Source organism: Cololabis saira, chromosome 1, assembly GCF_033807715.1.
Source record: "Cololabis saira isolate AMF1-May2022 chromosome 1, fColSai1.1, whole genome shotgun sequence".
Classification (NCBI taxonomy): Eukaryota; Metazoa; Chordata; class Actinopteri; order Beloniformes; family Belonidae; genus Cololabis; species Cololabis saira.
Genome location: NC_084587.1, coordinates 9,873,455 through 9,896,922, shown reverse-complemented (window position 1 = coordinate 9,896,922; position 23,468 = coordinate 9,873,455). Strand labels below are relative to the sequence as shown.

Here is a 23,468-nt window from a genome sequence, read left to right as displayed (position 1 = left end):
CCTGCTCCAGCGGTGGTCCTGGACGCATCGCTCCCTGTTCCTGCTCTAGCGGTGGTCCTGGACGCATCGACCCCTGTTCCTGCTCCAGCTCCGAGGACCCGTGCCCCCCCTCAGCCAGCTCCGAGGACCCGTGCCCCCCCTCAGCCAGCTCCGAGGACCCGTGCCCCCCCTCAGCCAGCTCCTAGGACCCGTGCCCCCCCTCAGCCAGCTCCGAGGACCCGTGTTCCCCCCCAGCCCGCCCTGGATGTGGACTGTGGGGACATCTGGGATCTGTCCCTTGAGGGGGGGCCAGCGCCCCGGACCCGGGTACCCCCGCAGCCGGCACCTCGGACCCGGGTACCCCCGCAGCCGGCACCTCGGACCCGGGTACCCCCGCAGCCGGCACCTCGGACCCGGGTACCCCCGCAGCCAGCGCCACGGACCCGGGTCCCCACTCGGGCAGCTCCGGGGATCCTCTGCCCCCCGACGCCGGCTCCCCGCATCCTGTCTGCTCCTGTTCCGGTTCCCCGCATCCTGTCTGCTCCTGTTCCGGTTCCCCGCATCCTGTCTGCTCCTGTTCCGGTTCCCCGCATCCTGTCTGCTCCTGTTCCGGTTCCCCGCATCCTGTCTGCTCCTGTTCCGGTTCCCCGCATCCTGTCTGCTCCTGTTCCGGTTCCCCGCATCCTGTCTGCTCCTGTTCCGGTTCCCCGCATCCTGTCTGCTCCTGTTCCGGTTCCCCGCATCCTGTCTGCTCCTGTTCCGGTTCCCCGCATCCTGTCTGCTCCTGTTCCGGTTCCCCGCATCCTGTCTGCTCCTGTTCCGGTTCCCCGCATCCTGTCTGCTCCTGTTCCGGTTCCCCGCATCCTGTCTGCTCCTGTTCCGGTTCCCCGCATCCTGTCAGTCCCGACTCCGGCTCCCCGCCTCCTGTCAGCCCCGACTCCGGATCCTGAGGCGGTCCCGCAGCCCTCTGTGCCTGAGGCGGTCCCGCAGCCCTCTGTTCCTGAGGCGGTCCCGCAGCCCTCTGTTCCTGAGGCGGTCCCGCAGCCCTCTGTTCCTGAGGCGGTCCCGCAGCCCTCTGTTCCTGAGGCGGTCCCGCAGCCCTCGGTTCCTGAGGCGGTCCCAGAGCCCCGTCAGGTTCCCGAGCCCCGTCAGGTTCCCGAGCCCCGTCAGGTTCCCGAGCCCTGTCAAGTCCCCGAGCCACGCCAAGAATCCCCGTCACGCCCCCCGCCAAGACCCAGGCCTAGGCCTCGGGGACGCCCCCCCGAGCGGTCTCGCTGGTCTGCCCGGTCCCGAGGTCGGCCCCCGGAACTTTGGCCGTGTGTGGCCTGGGCCCTCCTCCAGGCCCCCTCCGCCCACCCTGGGTTAGGACTCTGGGGACATCTGGGATCTGTCCCTTGAGGGGGGGGTACTGTCAGGGTTTGACACTTCCCCCCAGTGTTTGTAACTTTCAGTTCTGTCTTGCCCCGCCTGTGTCCCATCTGCCCTGATTGTGTCCACACCTGTGTCTCGTCTTGTCTCGTTATCCCCTCAGTATATCTTGTCTTGTCATTCCTTGGTTCCCTGTCGGTCCGTACTGGTTCTTCCCTCCATGTCTCCTCGTCGGTTTTCCCTGTTCCTGGTTTTTGTTTATCCTGCTCTGCAGCGCCTTGTGTTTTGCCTTTTTTGGATTAAATCCTTTTGTTTTTGAGAACTCCTGCCTCTGGCCTCCCTCTCTCTCCCTGCACTTGGGTCCTTTAAAAACCAAACCCTAACACTGGACAAGAAATCCAATGACTATCATCACTGCCATATTTTATTGAAATATAAGTTGTTGCATCTGGAAAATCTCATCAAATACTCACACTTATGTCTATTGTTTAAAATCATTCATGGACCTGCTCCTCCTGTACTGAACCAGTTTATAAAGGAGCAGCTAGAGGAGATTGTGTGGTCCAGTTTAGGAAAAGTGCTTTTAGTCAGTCTGTATTTTCTATCAGGGCTGCTTGTGAGTGGAACTTCATACCAACTGAGATTAGAAACCAATCAAATTATTCTTCTTTTAAATTTTATTTAAAAAAGTGGTTAATTAGTGGTCAAGGCTGTCAATATTGAATTTTAGTGCGTAATTTTCCTGGCTTGCTGCCCTGTCTGTCGGTGTTTGTCTGATGTCACCTGTCATGTTGCCTATTAGTTTGTCTAGTTATAATGTTGCTTTTTGTGCATGGCTTTTTATTCTGTGTTTCATGCTTTTGTCTTGTTTGTTTTTGGCCTGTTAGTGTGTTACTGTGTCTTGTGTTATTAATGTTGATGTTACTGTTGCTGCTTCATGTTGTTTCTGTTTTCATTTGTAGCATTTGTCTGTTTTTGAGCTTATGTTAACCTTGTGTGTTTATGTATTTTAGCTTAGATTTTACCTTTTAATCTTTATTCTGATATAGCCTTTTTATTCGGAAATGTTTTATTGATTGTATCTAATAATTTTTTCGTTTAGGTTGACCATTTTTACACCAGTCCAGGGACAGCGGATGCAAAATAGCCTTTTTGGCTAATTCCGGCACATTTTACATTTGTTTAAATGTGTTATTAATGTGCATGTGCGGGTGTTAATGTCCTGGTTTCACGAGTAAATCAATGTCTGTGACAGATTTTGGAAAGAAAAATGGTCACAATGTAAGACAAATGCCCCCTTTTCAACAATTTATCTAATTCAATTCAATTCAATTCAGTTTATTTGGGAAGGGACAGTGTACATTCATATACATTTGGAATTAAAAATGCAAATGCACCCAATTTTAGCTACAGAGCTAGTTTCCATTGGTAGTCCCCCGGCTAAAAATATAAAAGATATAAACCTTTGTTATAGTAGCCAGATAAAGCGGGTGGAGTTAACATCTTAACACTGTCGTCTGAGGGGTGGGCCTCTATTAAAGTTACCTGTCGAGGTGTGAAGCTGCTCTGGATCGCTGATCTTTATATTATTGAGAGCTCTGCAAATGAGAAAGGACTTCAGACGCCCAGATTTATGCTCTCAAACACAGAAAATGTTACTTTCCTTTCCATATTACGCTCCCTCTAAAAGCAAAAGTAGTCTAGAAATGATGTGGGTGATGTTGCGGTAATGTGTCCGTTTTCTGGAACTGCTCAGAAACACAAAAGCTCTTTGCGTTTTCATCGATTCTGAGGTTGAATATTACATGATGCAGAGTTTGCAGCAGCAACGTTCCAAGCCACACAGAAGAAGTGGAGGACAGGCCAAAGTTTTAAGAGCTGCATTATCGAACCCTGAAGACTACTGTGTTTTTAAATCTTAATTATTTAGATATTTCTCAGGTCTTAGCTGGACGATGCTCACTGATGTTGCACGCTTGTTTGCCATTGGTTTTTGCAGCATCCGCGAGAATCTCACACCTTCCACATCCTGTCCGGCTCCCGCGGGTATCAGCGCTCGGCGTCGCTCTCCATCAGAGCTGTCAACCGGTCCGACTCGGGAAGCTACCGCTGCAGCGCCCACAACGAGAGGGGCGGCAGCAGAGCCGCCCTGCAGCTGGACGTGCACGGTAAGCGCTGAAGCTGTTTGATGGCGTTCACACGAGCCGCTGTGTCCACATGTCTTGTTTGCAGCCACACATTCACAGCTACATGAGCCACATCATTCGAGGTGTGAGATTTGAGCACAGTGACTGCATTTACATGCTAGGAATGGGCGATATTTTACCGTTCACGATTAACCGTCAAAAAAATTCCCCACGGTAAGAATTTGTCATCTCACGGTAAAAACTATAAATTCCCGTTGATGACGTTTTTGTGTAAAGCTGATTTATGGTTCTGCGTTAAATCCACGAACAACGTACGTGAAGGAAGGAAGGAAGGAAGGAAGGAAGGAAGGAAGGAAGGAAGGAAGGAAGGAAGGAAGGAAGGAAGGAAGGAAGGAAGGAAGGAAGGAAGGAAGGAAGGAAGGAAGGAAGGAAGGAAGGAAGGAAGGAAGGAAGGAAGGAAGGAAGGAAGGAAGGAAGCAAGGAAGCAAGGAAGGAAAGAAGGAAGCAAGGAAGGAAGCTATGAGCCAGAAAGAAAGAAAGAAAGAAATGAGCCAGAAGAAGAAGAAAGAAAGAAAGAAAGAAAGAAAGAAAGAAAGAAAGAAAGAAAGAAAGAAAGAAAGAAAGAAAGAAAGAAAGAAAGAAAGAAAGAAAGAAAGAAAGAAAGAAAGAAAGAAAGAAAGAAAGAAAGAACGATAAATTCCCATTGGTGTAGTTTAGTAGCATTTAGTATCTTTTAGAGCAGCGTTTTGGCTCCAAAGACTGTGGTGTGGTGATAGATTTATAGTTACAAAGATGGAGTTGAATTGGTATTTTTTTTATCGTCATTTTTATCGTTATCGGGATAAATGCCAGAAATTATTGTGATAATTTTTTTAGTCCATACCGCCCGTCCCATGCATCAATAACCCTTTTAAAACCAGAATATTGGCAATAACCCGAATTTGCACGGCCATGTAAACACCAATAACCCCTTTGAATAACCAGAATTTGCTCATATTCTGGTTTTTAAAAACCTGAATATGACCCCTGGGTTACTCCTTTTAAAACCTGAATATTCGGTCATGTAAACGCCTAACGGAATATCCCCATCAAACGGAACAGGAATTTGTTTTCTGTGCATGCTCTGTTCGCAAGGAATCCTGGTCTTTTGAGTTCAGGAAGTTCTTATAAACACGGAGAAACAAGACCACGCCACACTTTTGGAGTGAGGAGGAGACCAATCACTTCATAAATGTAATGAAGGATATGAACATTTTGGCATTTGTAGACGGTAGAAAGTACTGGGATAGCCAGATTTACAAGAAGGTGAGAGAAAAGTAGCGCGAAGCAGCATTTGTTTTGAATTTGGATACAGGAAGAAGAAGCGGAAATTACGTGAATTGCGTCAACACGTTCTCCGCGCGTTGCTGGTTTGATCGGGATATCCTGAATAATTCATTACCATGCATACAGGGATAACCCTGTTTGCTCACGCATGGAAACTGAATATTCTGAATGTTTCAGTAACCGGAATATTAGCAATAACCCGAATTTTGACAGCATGTAAACGTAGAGAAACTGCACATCAGACATGATCCTGCCTCATTGACCTGGATAAAAGTTGACCAAAGGCTGGCGTGTAGCCTGGTAACATTTTTGTTCAACCTCTGGAATATTGGTAAATCTATCAATTTGTTATCACATCTAAAACCCATCAATACTCAACATGGCTGTGCAACCAGATCTGCTTCTGGTGTTCACTTTACTCTTCCTCTACCAAGAACCAATGCACTAAAAAGGGCTACGATGTTTAGAGCAGTAACATATTGGAATAAGCTTCCACCACATTTAACCATGATAAACAAGGAAGCTAGATTCACAAATAAATTAAGAAAAGAAAAGTACTTAGCAAGGAAGTCAGTTTTAGTTAGTTGGTTTATTCTGAAATTCTTGTTTTATTCTGAAATTCTGAGCGTGTAAAATGGAATATTTTTTGTTGTTTGGTTCCGGCTGGTTTTAACAATTTAAGGGTTGAATTCCATTACATCTCAGATCATTTTTGTTTAGATTTAGGTATGTTAATTGTAAGGATTGTATTTGATTGTTCTATGTGTGCAATGTTGGACCCCAGGAAGAATAGTCTTCACTGCAGTGAGGACTAATGGGGATCCGTAATAAATAAATAGATAAATACAGGACTGTCTCAGAAAATTAGAATATTGTGATAAAGTCCTTTATTTTCTGTAATGCAAAAATGTCATACATTCTGGATTAATTACAAATCAACTGAAATATTGCAAGCCTTTTATTATTTTAATATTGTTCATCATGCCTTACAGCTTAAGAAAACTCAAATATCCTATCTCAAAAAATTAGAATATTCTGGGAATCTTAATCTTAATCTGTAAACCATAAGCAGCAATATTAAAATAATAAAAGGCTTGCAATATTTCAGTTGATTTTTTAATGAATCCAGAATGTATGAATTTTTTGTTTTTTTAATTGCATTACAGAAAATAAAGAACTTTATCACAATATTAAAATTTTCTGAGACAGTCCTGTACATCCTGCAAAGCCGTGACAGTAGAGAATCTTCTTCTCCCAGTAAAGCATCTCATCTCTGTTCTTCAGACCAGGGCTTCATCACCATGTCGGGAGAGTCCGGTCCGGTCCAGGCGGATGTTAAAGAAGGGGAGAGCCTGAGTCTCAGAGTTGACTTTGACGCGTACCCGGCGCCGCGCTCGCTGTCCTGGTCCTACACCGACAAGCGGCTCCTCAACACGACGGAGCACGTCATCACCGTCCACCGGCACAAGTACAGGTACTCAGAGCCTGGTGGTGCAGCATGTGGCTGCTTTTGTAGATGTTTTTGTCTTTAAACTGTCCGTCTACTTCCTCAGATACGTCAGCGAGCTGAGGCTGGTCAGGGTTCTGGCCTCGGAGGGGGGGATCTACAAGTTCTCAGCCAGTCACGAAGACGCATCCGTCGTGCAGTTATTTCACGTCTACGTCAGCAGTAAGTGGTGTTGGTTGAGTGAAAATGATCTCCCACGCTCAGTGAAGGTTGCTGTCGCTGCAGAGGCCATGGGCACGCTGCCATCAACCTGAGCAGGCGCCTCAAAACAACAAAACATCAGATAATCCTGGTACAGATACATCCTGGGAACAGCATGTGATTGGCAGATGAGGGTGGATCTGGGGAGACAGGGGGAGCCGTTAAAAGGTGGCAAAAGCTGCAGGAAGTCCTCAAGATGGCTGAGCATCATAAGGAGTTAGCAGTCGGCTACTGAGAGAAACTGATACATAGATGAATACCGTGGAACAGGGTACCAAAAAAGAGGCAGTTTTATCCCCAATTCCCACCCCCGAAACCATCTCTTAACGTAGGGTTCTGCAACCCAAAATGTTGAAAGAGCCATATTGGACCAAAAACACGAAAAAAAATATGTCTGGAGCCGCAAAAAATTAAAAGTCTTGTATGGTTATACAAGACTTTAGAATGAAGGCAACACATGCTGCATGTATCTATATTACCAGTACTGGGGGAAGATATTTTTTTTTCATTATGCACCTCTAGAAAAAAGTTGAAATGTCGAGAAAAAAGTCGAAATGTCGAGAAAAAAGTCGAAATGTCCAGATTAAAAAGGAAAGGAAAAAAGAAAAAAAAGAGAAAAAAGGAAAAAAAGAAGAAAAAAAGGAAAAAAATTGAGGAAAAAAATAAGAAAAAAAGGAAAAAAAAGGTCAAACATTTTTTTAAAAGCTCCAGGAGCCACTAGGGTGGCGCTAAAGAGCCGAATGCAGCTCTAGAGCCGCGGGTTGCCGACCCCTGTCTTAACGGAAGGGCGTTTTAGGTCCATTAATAATCATTTAAACTCCACAGCTGACCTTAAATGGTCTCCACAGTCACCCGGTGTGACATCAGAAGGGCACTTTTGTTTTAGCATCAAAACTTTGCAGCCGGGATATTTCCAGAACCTTCCGGTAAATAACAGCATGTCTGTTTCTTTTTCCCTGTAAGGTAAACCTGTCATCATTGCCCAGGAGGGGCCGGTGGAGGGACAGGTACGGTGCATCGCTGCAGGACACCCGGTTCCCAAAATCAGCTGGTACTTCTGTGATTTACCCAACACAAGGTGCGTCACAAATATCACACACTAGTTACCTCATCGGCTTTGTGGATGCAGCTCCCGCCGGGAAAAACAGCAGAGATGATCACGTTTTTGAGTCTGCAGTTCTGATGTAGGGGTGTTTTTTTTATTTTTTTTTTATTTATTTTTTTTATTTTGCATTTCCTTTTGTTTATGTTAAAGAGCACTTTTTCCATTTCTTTTTTAGTTTGACGGAGCTAAACAAGTTGATATTGCTTTCAGTCAGATAACTACGAACACATGTGCGTACAATCAACAAATGTTTAACGACGAGGTGAAATTAGCTTTTTCTGACCTTACAAGGGTGGTTGCAATAATTTTATGATGGTCAAGAGAATAATAATCCTAATTAAGTCTAGGATCCTTAATTCTTGCTTTTGGGAAAATTCCTGAAGCTTGTTTTAAAAGAACCACAATTTAAATAATCCATATTATGTTTTGCCTGTAAAATAAATGGGACTTTTGCCCTGATAGGATGTTAACAAGAAAATATAGATTTGTGAAATTATGGCAGAAATGGGGGGTCAAGTCTGCAACCTGGACTTGATTTGCATCTAAGTAACACACCAGAAGTGACTTAAAATCTGAATCGGACCTTTCCTCAAAGACTCGAGACTCGACCGATACTTGTGATTTGAGACTCATTAATTCTTTTATTATGCGTTTTTTTTCTGTCCTGGAAAACGACGAAGCTGCCACCATCAGTGGTTGTGGAATTAAAGATGTTCGAAGGACCTAGTGTTATCCAACGCTACAAAACTGAGCCTCATACGTCTGAAAACTTAGATTAGGCACCGTGGACTTGTTTAAAAAACGTCAAAACAATAGTTTTCGCAAAAGGAAGTTAATTTGATCAGAATTTAATTTGAATGATGATTTGCTTGACTTGTGCAGAGGGCTGTCTTTATGAGGAGAACAGCAACAGTTGGGTCATTTATTTATTTATCCATTTTCTGCTGCTTGATTAAGCAAATGAATGAAGACCACTGCAATAATAAGTCTGAACTTTGGACTTGGCTCAGCCAGCAAACATCCAGCTGGATGCACTGGATTGAGGAAGAGATGGACCCGTTTAGCCGTATCTTCACTGATTACAGCATAGTGACATGTCTATAAGCAACAGATGGACGGTATTGTGTAAACAGTTTTCTAAATTTGGCATAAAAAAGACACATTTTCTAAAAAAACAAACATTAAACATGACTTTTAGTGTCGAGGCTCTGGGCAGCCGGCCTAATGACACACTGAAGCTAAAAGGCTGAGTGTCTCAAAAACAAGTCAGAGGGTGAGAGTGCGATACATCATCACTAACGATGGTTACAGGCAGCTTTATAATTTATCACTGAGCGATGTAGAGATGGGCTCATGAGCTGCGAAGGAAAGAGGGACATTAATTGCATCATAAGAGCTCATACAGTGAGTGATCACCACTCTGTAAATGCTTTGAATTCCTTTGATATAGCAGCACAATATCATTTTAAGACTTACAGGCCTGTTGTTGGAAGTGATGTGACAGGAAACAGTAGTAGAAAGAGAAACAAGATGTGCAGCAAAGCCAGGAGTCGAACCTTTAACCCTTGTGCTGTTTTCGGGTCAAAATGACCTAATTCTCCTTCCTTCCTTCCTTCCTTCCTTCCTTCTTTCCTTGTTTTCTCCCTTCCTTCCTCCCTTCCTTCCTTCCTTCCTTCTTTCCTTGTTTTCTCCCTTCCTTCCTTCCTTCCTCCCTTCCTTCCTTCCTTCCTTCTTTCCTTGTTTTCTCCCTTCCTTCCTTCTTTCCTCCCTTCCTTCTTTCCTTCCTTCCTTGCTTCCTTCCTTCCATCCTTCCGTCCTTCCTTCCTTCCTTCCTTCCTTCCTTCCTTCCTTCCTTCCTTCCTTCCTTCCTTCCTTCCTTCCTTCCTTCCTTCCTTCCTTCCTTCCTTCCTTCCTTCTTTTCTTCCTTCCTTCCATCCTTCTTTTCTCCCTTCCTTCCTTCCTTCTTTCTTTTCTCCCTTCCTTCCTTCCTTCCTTCCTTCCTTCCTTCCTTCCTTCCTTCCTTCCTTCCTTCCTTCCTTCCTTCCTTCCTTCCTTCCTTCCTTCGTTCCTTCCTTCCTTCCTTCCTTCCTTCCTTCCTTCCTTCCTTCTTTCCTTCCTTCCTTTCTTCCATCCTTCTTTTCTCCCTTCCTTCCTTCCATCCTTCTTTTCTCCCTTCCTTCCTTCCATCCTTCTTTTCTCCCATCTTACCTTCTTTCTTTCCTTCTTCCTTCCTTCTTTCCTCCCTTCCTTCTTTCCTTCCTTCCTTCCTTCCTTCCTTCCATCCTTCTTTTCTTCCTTCCTTCCTTCCTTCCTTCCTTCCTTCTTTTCTTCCTTCCTTCCTTCCTTCCTTCCTTCCTTCCTTCCTTCCTTCCTTCCTTCCTTCCTTCCTTCCTTCCTTCCTTCCTTCCTTCCTTCCTTCCTTCCTTCCTTCCTTCCTTCCTTCTTCTCTTCCTCCTTCCTTAACCTGAAGACAGCACAAGGGTTAAGGACTCGAGACTTGACTTGTGAAACCCTCTGCAGTGTAAGAAAAGGAAAAAATATCCTCCTGGCTGAACTTTAACACAGTACATTTCTGTTCTCAGACTTTTCTTTCTTTCTTCAAAGTAAAGTAGAAAGTAAAATGTTGGTGAAAAGGTTCAGAAAGAGAGATTTTAACCAGCTCCGACCTCCCACCAGGTGCTCACACCTGCCCAACGCCACCCAGTGGGAGGCCCCGGAGGCCGCCACGCTGACGGAGTCGGCCTTCGGCCGCAGCGAGGTGGAGAGCCGGCTGAACGTCAGCAAGGAGCACGCCCAGTACCACACCCTGGAGTGCGTGGCCTCCACGGAGGGGGAGGAGGCCTACACGCTGTTCTCCATCAGCGGTACGGTGCCCGCCCGCGCACACACCAAGCACCGCACGTCTTACACACGGCGGGCGGGGGATTATCTCTGTATAGTTGCACGTGCAGACACACAAACCCACTGACCCTTTGTTTACGGAGGCCGAGGGCCAGGTGTGTCGCTACTGGTGCAGATTGAAGGAGATTAGTGGATGCTGACTGCGCAACAGGGGCTTACGAGTCGCTAATCCTCGTCGCACAAACAAACACCACTGCTGCAGCTGTCCCAACGCTGGAGGAGGGAACTGCCCTTGTGTGTGTTTGTGTGTGTTTGGGCTTATTTAACTGTATTCACAAGGTCAAATCCTCCGCTCCAACAGCTGAATCCTACAAGTTTAGAGTAAGGCCCTGTCCCAATACTATCACTATCCCTAGTTTTCAGCCCTACCCCTAAATTTGCGCGTTCCCGTGAGGGTAGTGGTGTCCCAATTCCTCTTTCCACCTAGGTGTAGTGACGAAAAGTAGGGTAGTGGCTATGAATCTGTCCCTACGGATCGAGAGTTTTCGGATGCTCACTAGTTGATCTAGGGACAGAAAAATTTCCCAGAATGCTTTTCGTCGTCATTTGCGGACTGAATCAAAAAAAACATGGCGGAGATTTCTTATTTTTTAGTGAATAAAATCAATATTTTGAGTTAGTTTCTGCATAAAAATGCATTTTGATTACATTTCTAGCGAGAAGTATATATTTTACTTTCATAATATTCACTCAGTGAATGTACATAATCACTCATTTGCCCGTTGTTGCGAAGTCTTTTAAACCAACATTTATATTCCTAGATGATTTATTTCAGCCAGCAGTAATTCTCCACAGAGCTGCAGGTTTCTCTCCGGGACGACGGCGCAGGTTGACCTGGCGATCACGTCTGTACTCCGGCCGTGAGCTGCTGCTGCTCCGAGCCGGCGGCTCTTATCATCTCCGAAAACATCGGGTCAAATTTCTTAACAGGCGTTATTTGGATAAACTGAGCCCAGGTTGGGGATCTTAACGGTTACTTTTACGCCTGAAAAAATATTAAAACTTAATAAAGTGGCATATTAACAGCGCTACAGCTGAAATTAAAACAGCTTTTGGCTCTCAGCTTCCTGATTTTAGGGGTGGTGCTGAAAGTAGGAGTAGTGGGAGTATTGGGACAGAAACCTGGGAAGATTTCAAGTGCCCTAAAATCTGTCCCTTCTTTTTTAGGGGTAGTGATAGAAAGTAGGGCTAGTGAAAGAAAATAGGGGGAGTTTTGGGATTGGGCCTAAAAGAACTGGGGAAACATCAGTTCTCAGATGCAACAGCCTGTAAAATCTCCCAGAATGCTTTGCTTATACCTTTCTTTTTCCCCACAGAACGCATCATCCCCCACAAACTCTTCACGCCTCTCCTGACCGGCATGGTGGCGACCGGCGCTTTCCTCTGCCTCCTCCTGGTCGTGCTGCTCTACAAGTACATGCAGGTAGGAAGAGAAACGAGCAGACGTAGAATATCACAACCGTAACCAGAGAAACAGCTCATGCGTTGCCGTCAATTTAGAATTTTAGAATGTATTAAAGGATAGCCCCTTGAGATGTAACATCTCATTTTCAAAGGGGTCCCATAAAACATACAACATTACAATATATTACATTACAGTACAGACACACATGACATAAAACAAACACAGACATCTTGCTCACCCCCTCCCACACACAACCCCTACACACATAAGTCTAGTAGGCTAATTGAATAACCGAAACAATGAGATAAATATAACATAACAGAGTACGACGGAGTATTAGAGCCAAACTAAGACAAAAAAAAAATGGAAATTACGAAAATAAAGTCATATTAATATGAGAATAAAGTCGTAGAATTACCAGAATAAAGTCATAATGTTGTGAGAATAAAGTCGTAATATTACGAGAATAAAGTCGTAATATATAATATAATATATAAATATAACTTCACAAGATGCTCAATATTCCTCATTTTAAAACAGGGAGAAGAGGCTCTTCCTGTTAGAGTTCTCATAAATTACGACTTTATTCTCATAATATTACGACTTTATTCTCATAAATTACCACTTTATTCTTGTAATGTTACGACTTTATTCTCATAATATTACGACTTTATTCTCGCAACATTATGACTTTCTTCACGTAATTTTCCGACTTTATTCTCATTATATTATGACTTTATTCTCGTAATTTCAATTTTTTTTGTCTTAGTTTGGCCCTAATACTCCGTCGTAACAGAGAGAAAAGAAAGAAAAAATAAATAAATAAATAAAAATAAATAAATAAATAAATAGAAAAAAGGACAAAAAATACATAAACAAAACAATGAAAAGAGGTAATAGAACGCAAAAAGAGGGGAAGATTATTCCAATCTGATGGAGCTTTAAAATAAAATGATCTTTTACCAACCTCTTTTAAAACTCTAGGAAAAGGAAAATTCATATGTCTGAGTGAGTATGGAGAGTTATATAGAATCATGAGTTCTTTTAAATATGGAGCACAGTGAAAATAAACACATTTAAAAAGGAACTGAAGCCAGTGAAATTGCCGTCTAGATTTGGGTTGAAACCAGTTCAATGAATCAAACATAAAAATCTCATTCGAATCAACCAATCAGTTTCGCAGACATCAATGTTAAATCAAACCCATTCGGCAGCATTGATATACAGTTTGCATCATAAAGGAAATTGCTTGGATAGCTCTTGGCACCAGGCCCGTTCTCATCTGCTAATAAGACCCTCCTCCGTCCTGTTGCCGAGCAGGAGAGAGTCGGACGCTCGTGTCTCTGCAGAGAAAACCAGAGTACGTCCTTTCAATCTGCACGAATGTGTCCTGATGAATCTCAGACGAGTCAATCAAGCATTCAGACGGCACACGAGGGGCACACAAGGAGTTTTTTGACACCCCGATCACGCTCCGAGGCATTAATTCACCCCCCCCCACCCCGAGCACATCGCTTTTATTGCACTCAGAGGAGTCAGGCTCCTTGAGAACCAGTCTAGACACAGTCGGTCAACTAAAGTGCAAAAAGCAATCAGAACCTGGATAAAAGAGCAACGAGCAGATATAAGATGCATTTGTGCACATATGTAGCGATAACTGATGCCAGGAAGGTTATCTGACATCAGGCCGCTCTATAAAACGTATGGATTTTTCTTCTTCTTTCCCAACAGAAACCAAAGTTTCAGATCCAGTGGAAGGTCATCGAGAGCATCAACGGGAACAACTACATCTACATCGACCCGCTGCAGCTGCCGTACGACCTCAAGTGGGAGTTTCCCCGGCAGAAGCTTCGCTTCGGTACGGCAGCCGGTGTGGCCATCCGTTTTTTGTTTTGAAATGACAAAATAATAATAGAGAAATATTCCAAAATAATATGTTTCCCATCTTTTGTTTTGATAATAAAAAAACGGAAAACGGATCGTTATTAGAGCTGGGTATCATCACTGACCTCCCGATACGATACGATTCCGATACACTAGGTCCCAAGACAATACGATTTCCGATACGATACGATTCGATATCGATATTCTGGTTACAATAAGGGAATAACATGATCCTTCCATGCGCCACGTCCGGCCAGAGAAACCCCACCCTGCCTGGTGAAAAGAAGCAGCCTGCTCACTATTCAAGTAAGGAGGAGACTTGAGCTCAGTGTAGGGCCTCCCGGGGTTGGTAGATGGAGCAATGCCCAGGACTGACTTAGGTAGGAGCACTGTGTGATAAAATGGGGGAAAAAAATCGGGATTAAAAAAAAAAAAAAAAAAAAAATATTAAATCGATACTTGGATTTATGTATCGATAATCGTTCCTACACATGCATATCGATAAAATATCGATATATCGATATTTTTAACCCACCCCTAATCGTTATCCATTATCCGTTATCCGTTATCCGATTTCATTGATGTGTTTGAAAATCGAAATTGGGAAATAAAACAGCGAGTGGAAAACTCTTTTCTCTATTTCCTATTCGTTTCCAAGGATACTGAAAACAAGAATTGGACAAATGGGGGGATTGCACATGTGCAGTAATAAATGAAGAAAGCTGTTTCTGGTTCTTTTGTTGATCAGATTGAAAATTAACAGTTTTAGATTTTTTTTAATGTTGAAACAGAAAATAAGTGAAACATGAGTTTAATCTGTAATCTTTCTTCACTCCGTCATGAAACTGCAGTGATGTTGTGACAGTCCGTTCAGCTGCAGCGTCAAAAAAACCAGCGTCCAATCAATAACATAAACTGAACTCTAGCATACTGGAAACGAATAGGAAATAGAGAAAAGAGTTTTCCACTCGCTGTTTTAATTCCCAATTTCGATTTTCAAACACATCAATGAAATCGGATAATGGATAACGATCCGTTTTCCGTTTTCTGTTTTTTTTTTTTATCAAAACAGAAGGTGGGAAACGGATTATTTTGGATTATTTCTCTATTTATATTTTGTCATTTCAAAACAAAAAACGGATGGCCGCCAAGTACACGGACCGTCCGCGTACGTGCCCGAGCTCCGTGTGTTTGAGTTACGGTGTGACGCGCTGGGTCTGTTTCCACAGGTAAAACTCTGGGCTCGGGGGCCTTCGGGAAGGTGGTGAGGGCCACGGCGTACGGGCTCTGCTCCGTAGATACCGTCACCAGCGTCGCCGTGAAGATGCTGAAGCGTGAGTCTGTCCGTCCGTCCTCGTCCGTCGCATCCAAACATGAATAAAAAGTGTGCGGATTTAGACTCAAGTGTCTTTGCTGATGTCGTCTCAGCCAACGCTCACGCCACGGAGAAGGAGGCGCTGATGTCTGAGCTGAAGGTCCTCAGTTACCTCGGAAACCACGTGAACATCGTCAACCTGCTGGGAGCCTGCACCGTCGGAGGTGAGAGGAGCGCTGTGGCTTTTGTTAAACTTTCTTTCTGGATTAAAGTCACCTCCAGTGTCTTTGTGCAGCTCAGAAGTTCAGAGGAGATGAAATGTGGTTAGATCTTCAGAGGGAAGACTGAAAACTTAACATAACACGCCCCCAAGGAGATGTCTAGGACAGGGGTGTCCAAAGTCCTCAAGGGGCCGGTGTCCTGCAGGTTTTAGATGTTTCCATGCTTTAAGGCACCCTGACAGAGATGTGTCATTAACAAAGTATGCAGACCATGAAGACATGCTGAGCATTAGTTAGAATCAGATGTGTGGAAACAGGGAAACATCTAAAACAGGGGTGGGCATTCCTGGTCCTCAGGGGCCGGTGTCCCTGCAGGTTTTAGATGTTTCACTGCTTCATTGCACCATGATACAAGCGACTGTGGCCCTGTTTACACATAGCAAAAACGGTGGTGGTTTCATGGGTTTTGGCCATTCGTTTACAGCTCAAAGTCTTCAAAAACGATAATTCCTGAAAACTCTGGTCAAAGTGGAGATTTGCAAAAACTCCGTCTTCACGTTTGCTTGTAAACAGAGGGAAACAGACATTTAGGCTTCAGAACGTCACAATATGCAACAGAAGCGTCACCAGCGTCATGAGTGCAACCTGTGTTTACAATTAGTTTGGCCACCGTGAATATTTTCTCGTATTTTACCAGTTTTATATTCTAAAGTCACACTTAAAAGTAACTCCACTTCTCTGTCACTCCAAACGAAAGACTCTCGTTCATCTTGGAAGTAACTGGAAGTTACTCGTGTTATTTGTTGATGTTTTTTTCTAGGATTCTCATTGGCTAGCATGACTTTATGCTACACTTCCCCCTGCAGGTTTGGATGCTCATAGCACCTTAACAGCGTATTTATACGGGTTCGTGTAAATGATGGTATTTCTCAAAACGTAGAGGGGGAAATATCCGTTTTTGTAAATACCCGGCTATGTGTAAACGTGGCTTGTGTCGTTAACAGAATTGTGCAGGACTTGATGACAAGCTGATGACGATGATTAATTAGAATCAGGTGTGTTAAAGCAGGGAAACATCTAAAACATGCAGGACATCAGCCCTCGAGGACCAGGAATGCCCACCCTGATCTAAAACCTGCAGGACACTCCTGGTTTAATTCAATTTCAATTCAATTCAATTCAGTTTTATTTATACAGCGTCTATTACAAAAGAAGTTGTCTGTAGGTGCTTTCCAGAGACCAGAATATAACCCCTGAGCTATTATTACATAAACAATGGCACGTAAAAACAGCCCTAGTGGGAGAAAAACCCTAAGCCAATCATTGGTCTAAGGGGAATCGTACCCAGATGTCCCAACCAGGGATCTTAGATGCTGCTCTGCTAAAAGATGCAGAAACATAGAAATGTTAGACCAGGGGTCGGCAACCCGCGGCTCTAGTGGCTCCCTGGAGCTTTTTCAAAAATGTTTGACCTTTTTTTTCCCCCTTTTTTCTTCTTTTTTTCTTATTTTTTTTACTTTTTTCTCTTTTTTTTCTTCTTTTTTTTTTCTTTTTCTTTTTTCTTCTTTTTTTTTCCTTATTTTCTCCTTTTTCTTCCTTTTTCCTTTCCTTTTCAATCTCGACATTTAGACTTTTTTCTCAAAATTTTTACTTTTTTCTCACCATTTCGACTCTTTTCTCAACATTTTGACTTTTTTCTCGAGATTGTACTTCAACATTAATCTCGAAATTTAGACTTTTTTCACAAAATTTTGTCTATTTCCTCGAGATTTTGACTTTTTTCTCAACATTTCGACTTTTTTTCTCAAAGTGCATAATGAAAAAAAAATCTCCCCCCAGTTATAACTAATATAGAAACATGCAGCATGTGTTGTCTTCATTCTAAGGTTTATACAAGACTTTTCATTTTTTGCGGCTCCAGACATATTTATTTTTTGTGTTTTTGGTCCAATATGGCTCTTTCAACAGTTTGGGTTGCCGACCCCTGTGTTAGACTAATTAAAGACAATCCATATGTTTTATGCGACAGGTTTCCCTCAGATCTACACGGCCAAACCTCCTCTGTTAATGTTTATGTCACTTTCGTTGTCTGGAAGATTCTCTCACGGGTTCAAGCAAACGCTGTCTGGTGTCTGATCTAAAACCAGACACCATCGAGCTCCGACACGGCGGCGTGATGCTGCCCGTCTTGTCACAAATTTACCCCCCGATCAATGTCATTTACCGGCCTTCTGAGATCCTTGTATTGATCATAATGCAGCATATTTTACCGGGCTCCACACAAGTACAGACGAGTGTACGACGGATACATAAACCACTTGACGGATGCCTGTGGAGCTTTAAAAACATCCTCTTTTCAGGTTGTTCAATAGCAGCGCAGTCGCTGAGCATAATTCAGCTCAAAACTATTGAACACGCTTCATTGTCAAAGCGTGACGAGTCTGTGCTTCATGTGTCAAACTGTGTCTTAAAATGACTAACGCGGCGGGGGCTCAACCATCCTCGTATTGTTTCCGTGCTGTCATGGTTTAAAAACCAGTGAACAATGTTTTTTTTTGTTTGTTTTTTTTTTTATCTCTGCATCTTGCCAGGCCCAATTTTGGTGATCACAGAGTACTGTTGCTATGGCGACCTCCTCAACTTCCTGCGAAGAAAAAGAGAGTCCTTCCTAAACTCCCAGGTCGGGGACGGTTACTATCGCAACGTTTCCAGCCAGATGGAGACGACAAGGTGTTTATGCAGGTTCTTGATGATGTGATCACAGTAGACCCAGGTCCAGTGTTGCAACCTCAGTGTGTGTGTGTGTGTGTGTGTGTGTGTGTGTGTGTGTGTGTGTGTGTGTGTGTGTGTGTGTGTGTGTGTGTGTTGCAGAGACACCAGCAGCACAGGATACATGCCCATGCGTCCCCCGGAGAAAGAAAGGTCCTCCCAGTCTGGTAGGTGTCTCACTTTTTATTTATTTCACACTCACACATGTGAATTGGTCTCCTGGAGAAGCTATCAAAAGCTTATGGTAGGAGTCAATGAACATAAATACAGTAGGCAGGAATACATACATACACTTGCACTTAATACACACAAAACACAACATAACAACATGCACATTATACTAGACTAGACTTTGTGTCTAGTTTTGTGGGTGTGCTGGGGAACGGAGATTGGGATGAGTTGAGTTAATCTGTGATTCAAACCTGAGACCACCTTATATATTGTACATGCATTATGGAAGTAGTTATATTCTTTGAGGTGAAGAATACCATAGTGGGCAAACAGATGTCGAGTAGGTGAGTTAAATTCAGTCCAAGAGATGGCACGGATAATTATTTTCTGTAAAACTTAAATTTTTTTTAGATGACTGGGGTAAGTATTACACCAAATAATATTGCAGTAATTTAAATGAGGTTCAAACAAGGTTTTATAAAGAGTGAGAAGGGCAGAGCGTGGAAGCAGGTGTCTCAGTTTGAAAAACAGACCGACATATTTAGATAGTTTTTCCACAAGGTGATCTATATGACATTTAAAATTTAGACAGTCATCAATGAGGACCCCAAGGAACTTTGTAGAGTTTACTCTCTTTATTTCTTCATCATTTATTACGATCTGAAAGGCCAAATTTTCCATATTTATTCGTTTTTTATTGAAACAAAATAATATATAATTTGTTTTCTTAATATTAAGAGAGAGTTTATTTACTTTAAACCAAATGTCCACTTTAGAGAGCTCATTATTAAGGAGGTCTTGGAGTTCATGAATGTTATTATGTGATATAAAAAGGTTTGTATCATCAGCAAAAATGATTTTTTGGAAGACTTTTGAGCAGTTGACCAGATCATTTGTATAAATAATAAAGAGTAAGGGCCCTAAAATAGAACCCTGAGGAACCCCATATTTGATGTTTTCACCTCGTAAGTGCTTGTTTCACCGAAGCTGACGAACTGACCTAGTTTTGCCTTATCTAAGTTACTGCTTAGAGGTTTGGGGAAATACGTATAAAAGTTCACTGCAACCACTATTCATACTGCAGAAAAGAGCCATAAGGATAATTCATAAGCCTGGTTTTCGTGAACACACCAATTCCTTATTCTTCAATTCTAAAATAATCACATTTTTTTGGCTAGGAACAACTTATTACCATCTCACTTGCAGGAAATGATTTATGACAGAGAGGGGAGGTATAATTTAAGGGGTACTCTAAATTTTAAGACTCGTAGAACACGAACAACAATGAAAAGATTTTCTATATCAGTCAGTGGAGTTAAACTATGGAACAGAATGGATTCAGAATTAAAACAATGTCCAAACATTAACCAGTTTAAAAACAAATATAAAAACATGATTCTCACGAGGTACAAAGAGGAAGGGGTTTAGCGGCATATATATATATATATATATATATATATATATATATATATATATATATATATATATATATGTATGTATGTATGTATGTATGTATGTATGTATGTATGTATGTATGTATGTATGTATGTATGTATGTATGTATGTATGTATGTATGTATGTATGTATATATATATATATATGTATATGTAGTGTAAATATATTTATATAAATATTTATATGGGCATGTGTGTACAAATATATAGAAATATTCAATTATGTGTGTGTATGTATGTATGCATGTATAAGTATGTGTGTGAGTATAATTACAGTATATAATAATAATAATAATTATAATAATAATAATAATAATAATAATAATTATTATTATTATTATTATTATTATTATTATTATTATTATTATTATTATTATTATTATTATTATTATTATGTTATTTAGCAGTGTGAGTACAGTGTGTGAATATTTATAAATTCAGGTTAAATGATCAGTGAATGGGGGTAGGACTAAATAAGTTTACACTTCTTCCTACTCCTTTTTTGGCACATGTAAATCAAGATAGCAAGTTTTAAAGGATGAAATTCTTTGTTTTGTTGTTGTTTTCTTAAACTTCTCATGAAGTGTTGTTTCTTTTTTTTTTACATGTACAAAAATAAAATAAATCAAATCAAATCTCCACCTAGATGACGTGGACGAGCTGTCGCTGGACGCTGAAGACCTGCTCAGCTTTTCCTACCAGGTTGCCAAAGGGATGGAGTACATTACTTCCAAGAACGTAAGGCCCTAAGATGCTGCGATCATATTTATTGACTTGTCGCAGCGGAGATTTAGAGGAGCTGCTCCTTCGGCTCGTAAATCACGCTGCGGCTGGAGGCCGGCGCTCGTGCAGAAAGCTCGCTGAAACACTGAGGGACTGCTTTCCCCTGCAGCTCTCACACCGCGCAGCGTCATGATCTTACCGCCGCGCTCGATGCTTTTACTGCACTCGCAGGGGACGGGCCGAGACAGAACCGCCGCCTCTGCAGCCCGTATCTGTCCGCTGCGTTTCCGTGACCTTCAGGGCGTCGCTCCGGCTCTCTGGCACCACAGCCGAGCGCTGATCAACCTTAACTTTGCTGAAACCGAGCAGCAGATGGCGAGTGAAGGCAGAACCGAGACCATACTCACCATGAAGATGGGTTTAACTCCCTGAACTGTTGGATAACACTCTCTGAGGATTAAAAGAGAAGCATCCACCACCGAGACCAACTCCTCATTTCACACTTTCTAAGAAAGCACTCCAGATCTTTGGGGAATGCTTTGGGGGTTTATTTCCCTCCCTGGGTGTACTACACTTCTCCACCACATTCCACAAGATTTGGCTCAGTAATTAGTGTTTAGTCATGCCTCTTATAACAACATGAAATCTAAGAAAATAGATCAAATCTAGAAATCCACAGAAGCAGGATGTAGGGAGAGACAGCATGTCTCCGTTCTTATCGTTAGTCTCAGTCGCCAGCGCCCGCTGTCCAAAACCAAATCAAATCAAATCAAATAAAAGGATGAAGCCAACTTTTTTCTTTAATAATTTCTACATAATTTATTATTATTATTATTATTATTATTCGTAGTATTTTTATATGATATAATATTATTATATCATTCATTTTATTATTATTATTATTAGTATTAGTAGTAGTAGTAGTAGTCGTAGTAGTATTAATAATATATGTATAATATTATATTTATTATAATATTAATAACAATTATTATTATTAGTAGTAGTAGTATTATATTATTTATTTATTGTTATTAATAATATATTTATAATAATTATATTTATTATTTAATTTATTATTATTTATTATTATTATTATTATTATTATTATTATTTATTGTTATTATTATTATTATTATTATTATTAGTATTATTATTATTAGTAGTAGTAGTAGTAGTAGTAGTATTAATAATAGTAGTAGTATTAATATATGTAATAATATGTATATGTATGTATAATATTATATTTATTATAATATTAATAACAATTATTATTATTATTATTATTATTATATTATTTATTTATTTATTGTTATTAATAATATATTTATAATAATAATTATATTTATTATAATAATCATTGTTATTGTTGTTATTATTATTAATAATAATATATTTATAATAATAATAATAATAATAATAATAGATATTGATTGTTTTCCTTTTTAAAATCTTTTTGCAAACCTTTTTGTTTATCATTGTCGTTGCAGAGGTCTTTTAATTTATACTATATTATTTTTTTCCATTAAATGTGAGCTGATCTTCATCGAAGTCAAACACGATGCCCTAAAGCTCCTCATGCACAAACGATCGTAACTCCCTCTGTCTTCAATTACCATAAACATGGATCTTTTACAAAAATAGCAGAAAATGTGAGTAAATTCATGGAGTTAAAAGCTGTTTTAACCTCCTTTGTGAGCAACGACTGTGGATCAGACTTACGTGATGTTTTGGAGGAGTTTCGGACCAGTCCTTTTTACAGAACTTAGTCCTTCAGGGATGAGGACGGGGCTTTTCCTCTGGCGTCGTTCTGTGGTGGATTTACTTGAGGTCGACTCAGGAATTCATTCCTCAAAGTCCCAATCATGATGCTCCCTCCACCGTGCTCCACCATAGGGATGTTTGAATGCTGCCGGTTCAGTCCACCCAACACTTTCCCAGTCGCGTTGGGGTTCTGTGCAGGAACATGGACGTCTGTTCCAGCGATGTCTTCAAGCCTTTTTTATTTTTCATGACTTCTTTGTTTCGTTGAAGCTTCTGCGTGGTTCTTTCGGAGTAAACCGTTGCTGTCCGCCCACTTAGAGAAAGAGCAGCACCAGATTGTCTCCATTTATAGACGGTTTGTCTCGCTTCAGACGGATAGATTGTGTTCAGTGATGCAAACTAACAGACTGATCACATTGTGCACGTCTATAATTGTGATTTAGATAAAGATCATATCACAATTTTATGCCAAATAAATCGATAAAGACATGTCTTTAAGTTAACAAACGTGAAACTTTTCAAGTGTCACCGGCACAAACAATACATTATTATTATTAACCCTTGTACCGTCTTTGGGTCAAAATGACCTAATTTTCCTGTTCGTTCTTCCTTCCTTCCTTCCTTCCTTCCTTCCTTCCTTCCTTCCTTCCTTCCTTCCTTCCTTCCTTCCTTCCTTCCTTCCTTCCTTCCTTCCTTCCTTCCTTCCTTCCTTCCTTCCTTCCTTCCTTCTTTCCTTCCTTCCTTCCTTCTTTCCTCCTGCTCTCCTTCCTTCTTCCCTTCCTCTTTTCTTCCTTCCTTCCTTCCTTCCTTCCTTCCTTCCTTCCTTCCTTCCTTCCTTCCTTCCTTCCTTCCTTCCTTCCTTCCTTCCTTCCTTCCTTCCTTCTTTCCTTCCTTCCTTCCTTCTTTCCTCCTGCTCTCCTTCGTTCTTCCCTTCCTCTTTTCTTCCTTCCTTCCTTCCTTCCTTCTCCCTTCCTTCTTTACTTCCTTCCTTCCTTCCTTCCTTCCTTCCTTCCTTCTTTCCTCCTGCTCTCTCCTTCGTTCTTCCCTTCCTCCTTTCTCCCTTCCTTCTTTCCTTGTTTTCTCCCTTCCTTCCTTCTTTCCTCCTGCTCTCTCCTTCCTTCTTCCCTTCCTCTTTTCTCCCTTCTTTCCTTTCTTCCTTCCATCCTTCCTTCCTTCCTTCTTTTTTCCCTTCCTTCCTTCCTTCCTCCCTTCCTTCCTTCCTTCCTTCCT

At 41.9% G+C, this 23,468-nt stretch overlaps 1 protein-coding gene across 2 annotated transcripts in view; it reads left to right on the top strand.

The window, feature by feature from the left end:
• kitb (KIT proto-oncogene, receptor tyrosine kinase b) overlaps nt 1–23,468 on the top strand; it is a 58,632-nt gene that overhangs the window by 24,563 nt on the left and 10,601 nt on the right. For both annotated transcript variants that reach the window (XR_009783846.1, XM_061736090.1), the window contains exons 5-16: nt 3,347–3,515; nt 6,105–6,294; nt 6,374–6,489; nt 7,492–7,606; nt 10,310–10,497; nt 11,851–11,957; nt 13,671–13,797; nt 15,053–15,157; nt 15,252–15,362; nt 17,951–18,089; nt 18,231–18,295; nt 20,401–20,492. Coding sequence is in view for 1 of the 2 variants with exons in the window: in XM_061736090.1 (XP_061592074.1) it covers nt 3,347–3,515; nt 6,105–6,294; nt 6,374–6,489; nt 7,492–7,606; nt 10,310–10,497; nt 11,851–11,957; nt 13,671–13,797; nt 15,053–15,157; nt 15,252–15,362; nt 17,951–18,089; nt 18,231–18,295; nt 20,401–20,492 (1,524 nt within the window). In the remaining variant the exon portion in view is untranslated. The remainder of the gene's footprint in view (nt 1–3,346; nt 3,516–6,104; nt 6,295–6,373; nt 6,490–7,491; nt 7,607–10,309; nt 10,498–11,850; nt 11,958–13,670; nt 13,798–15,052; nt 15,158–15,251; nt 15,363–17,950; nt 18,090–18,230; nt 18,296–20,400; nt 20,493–23,468) is intronic.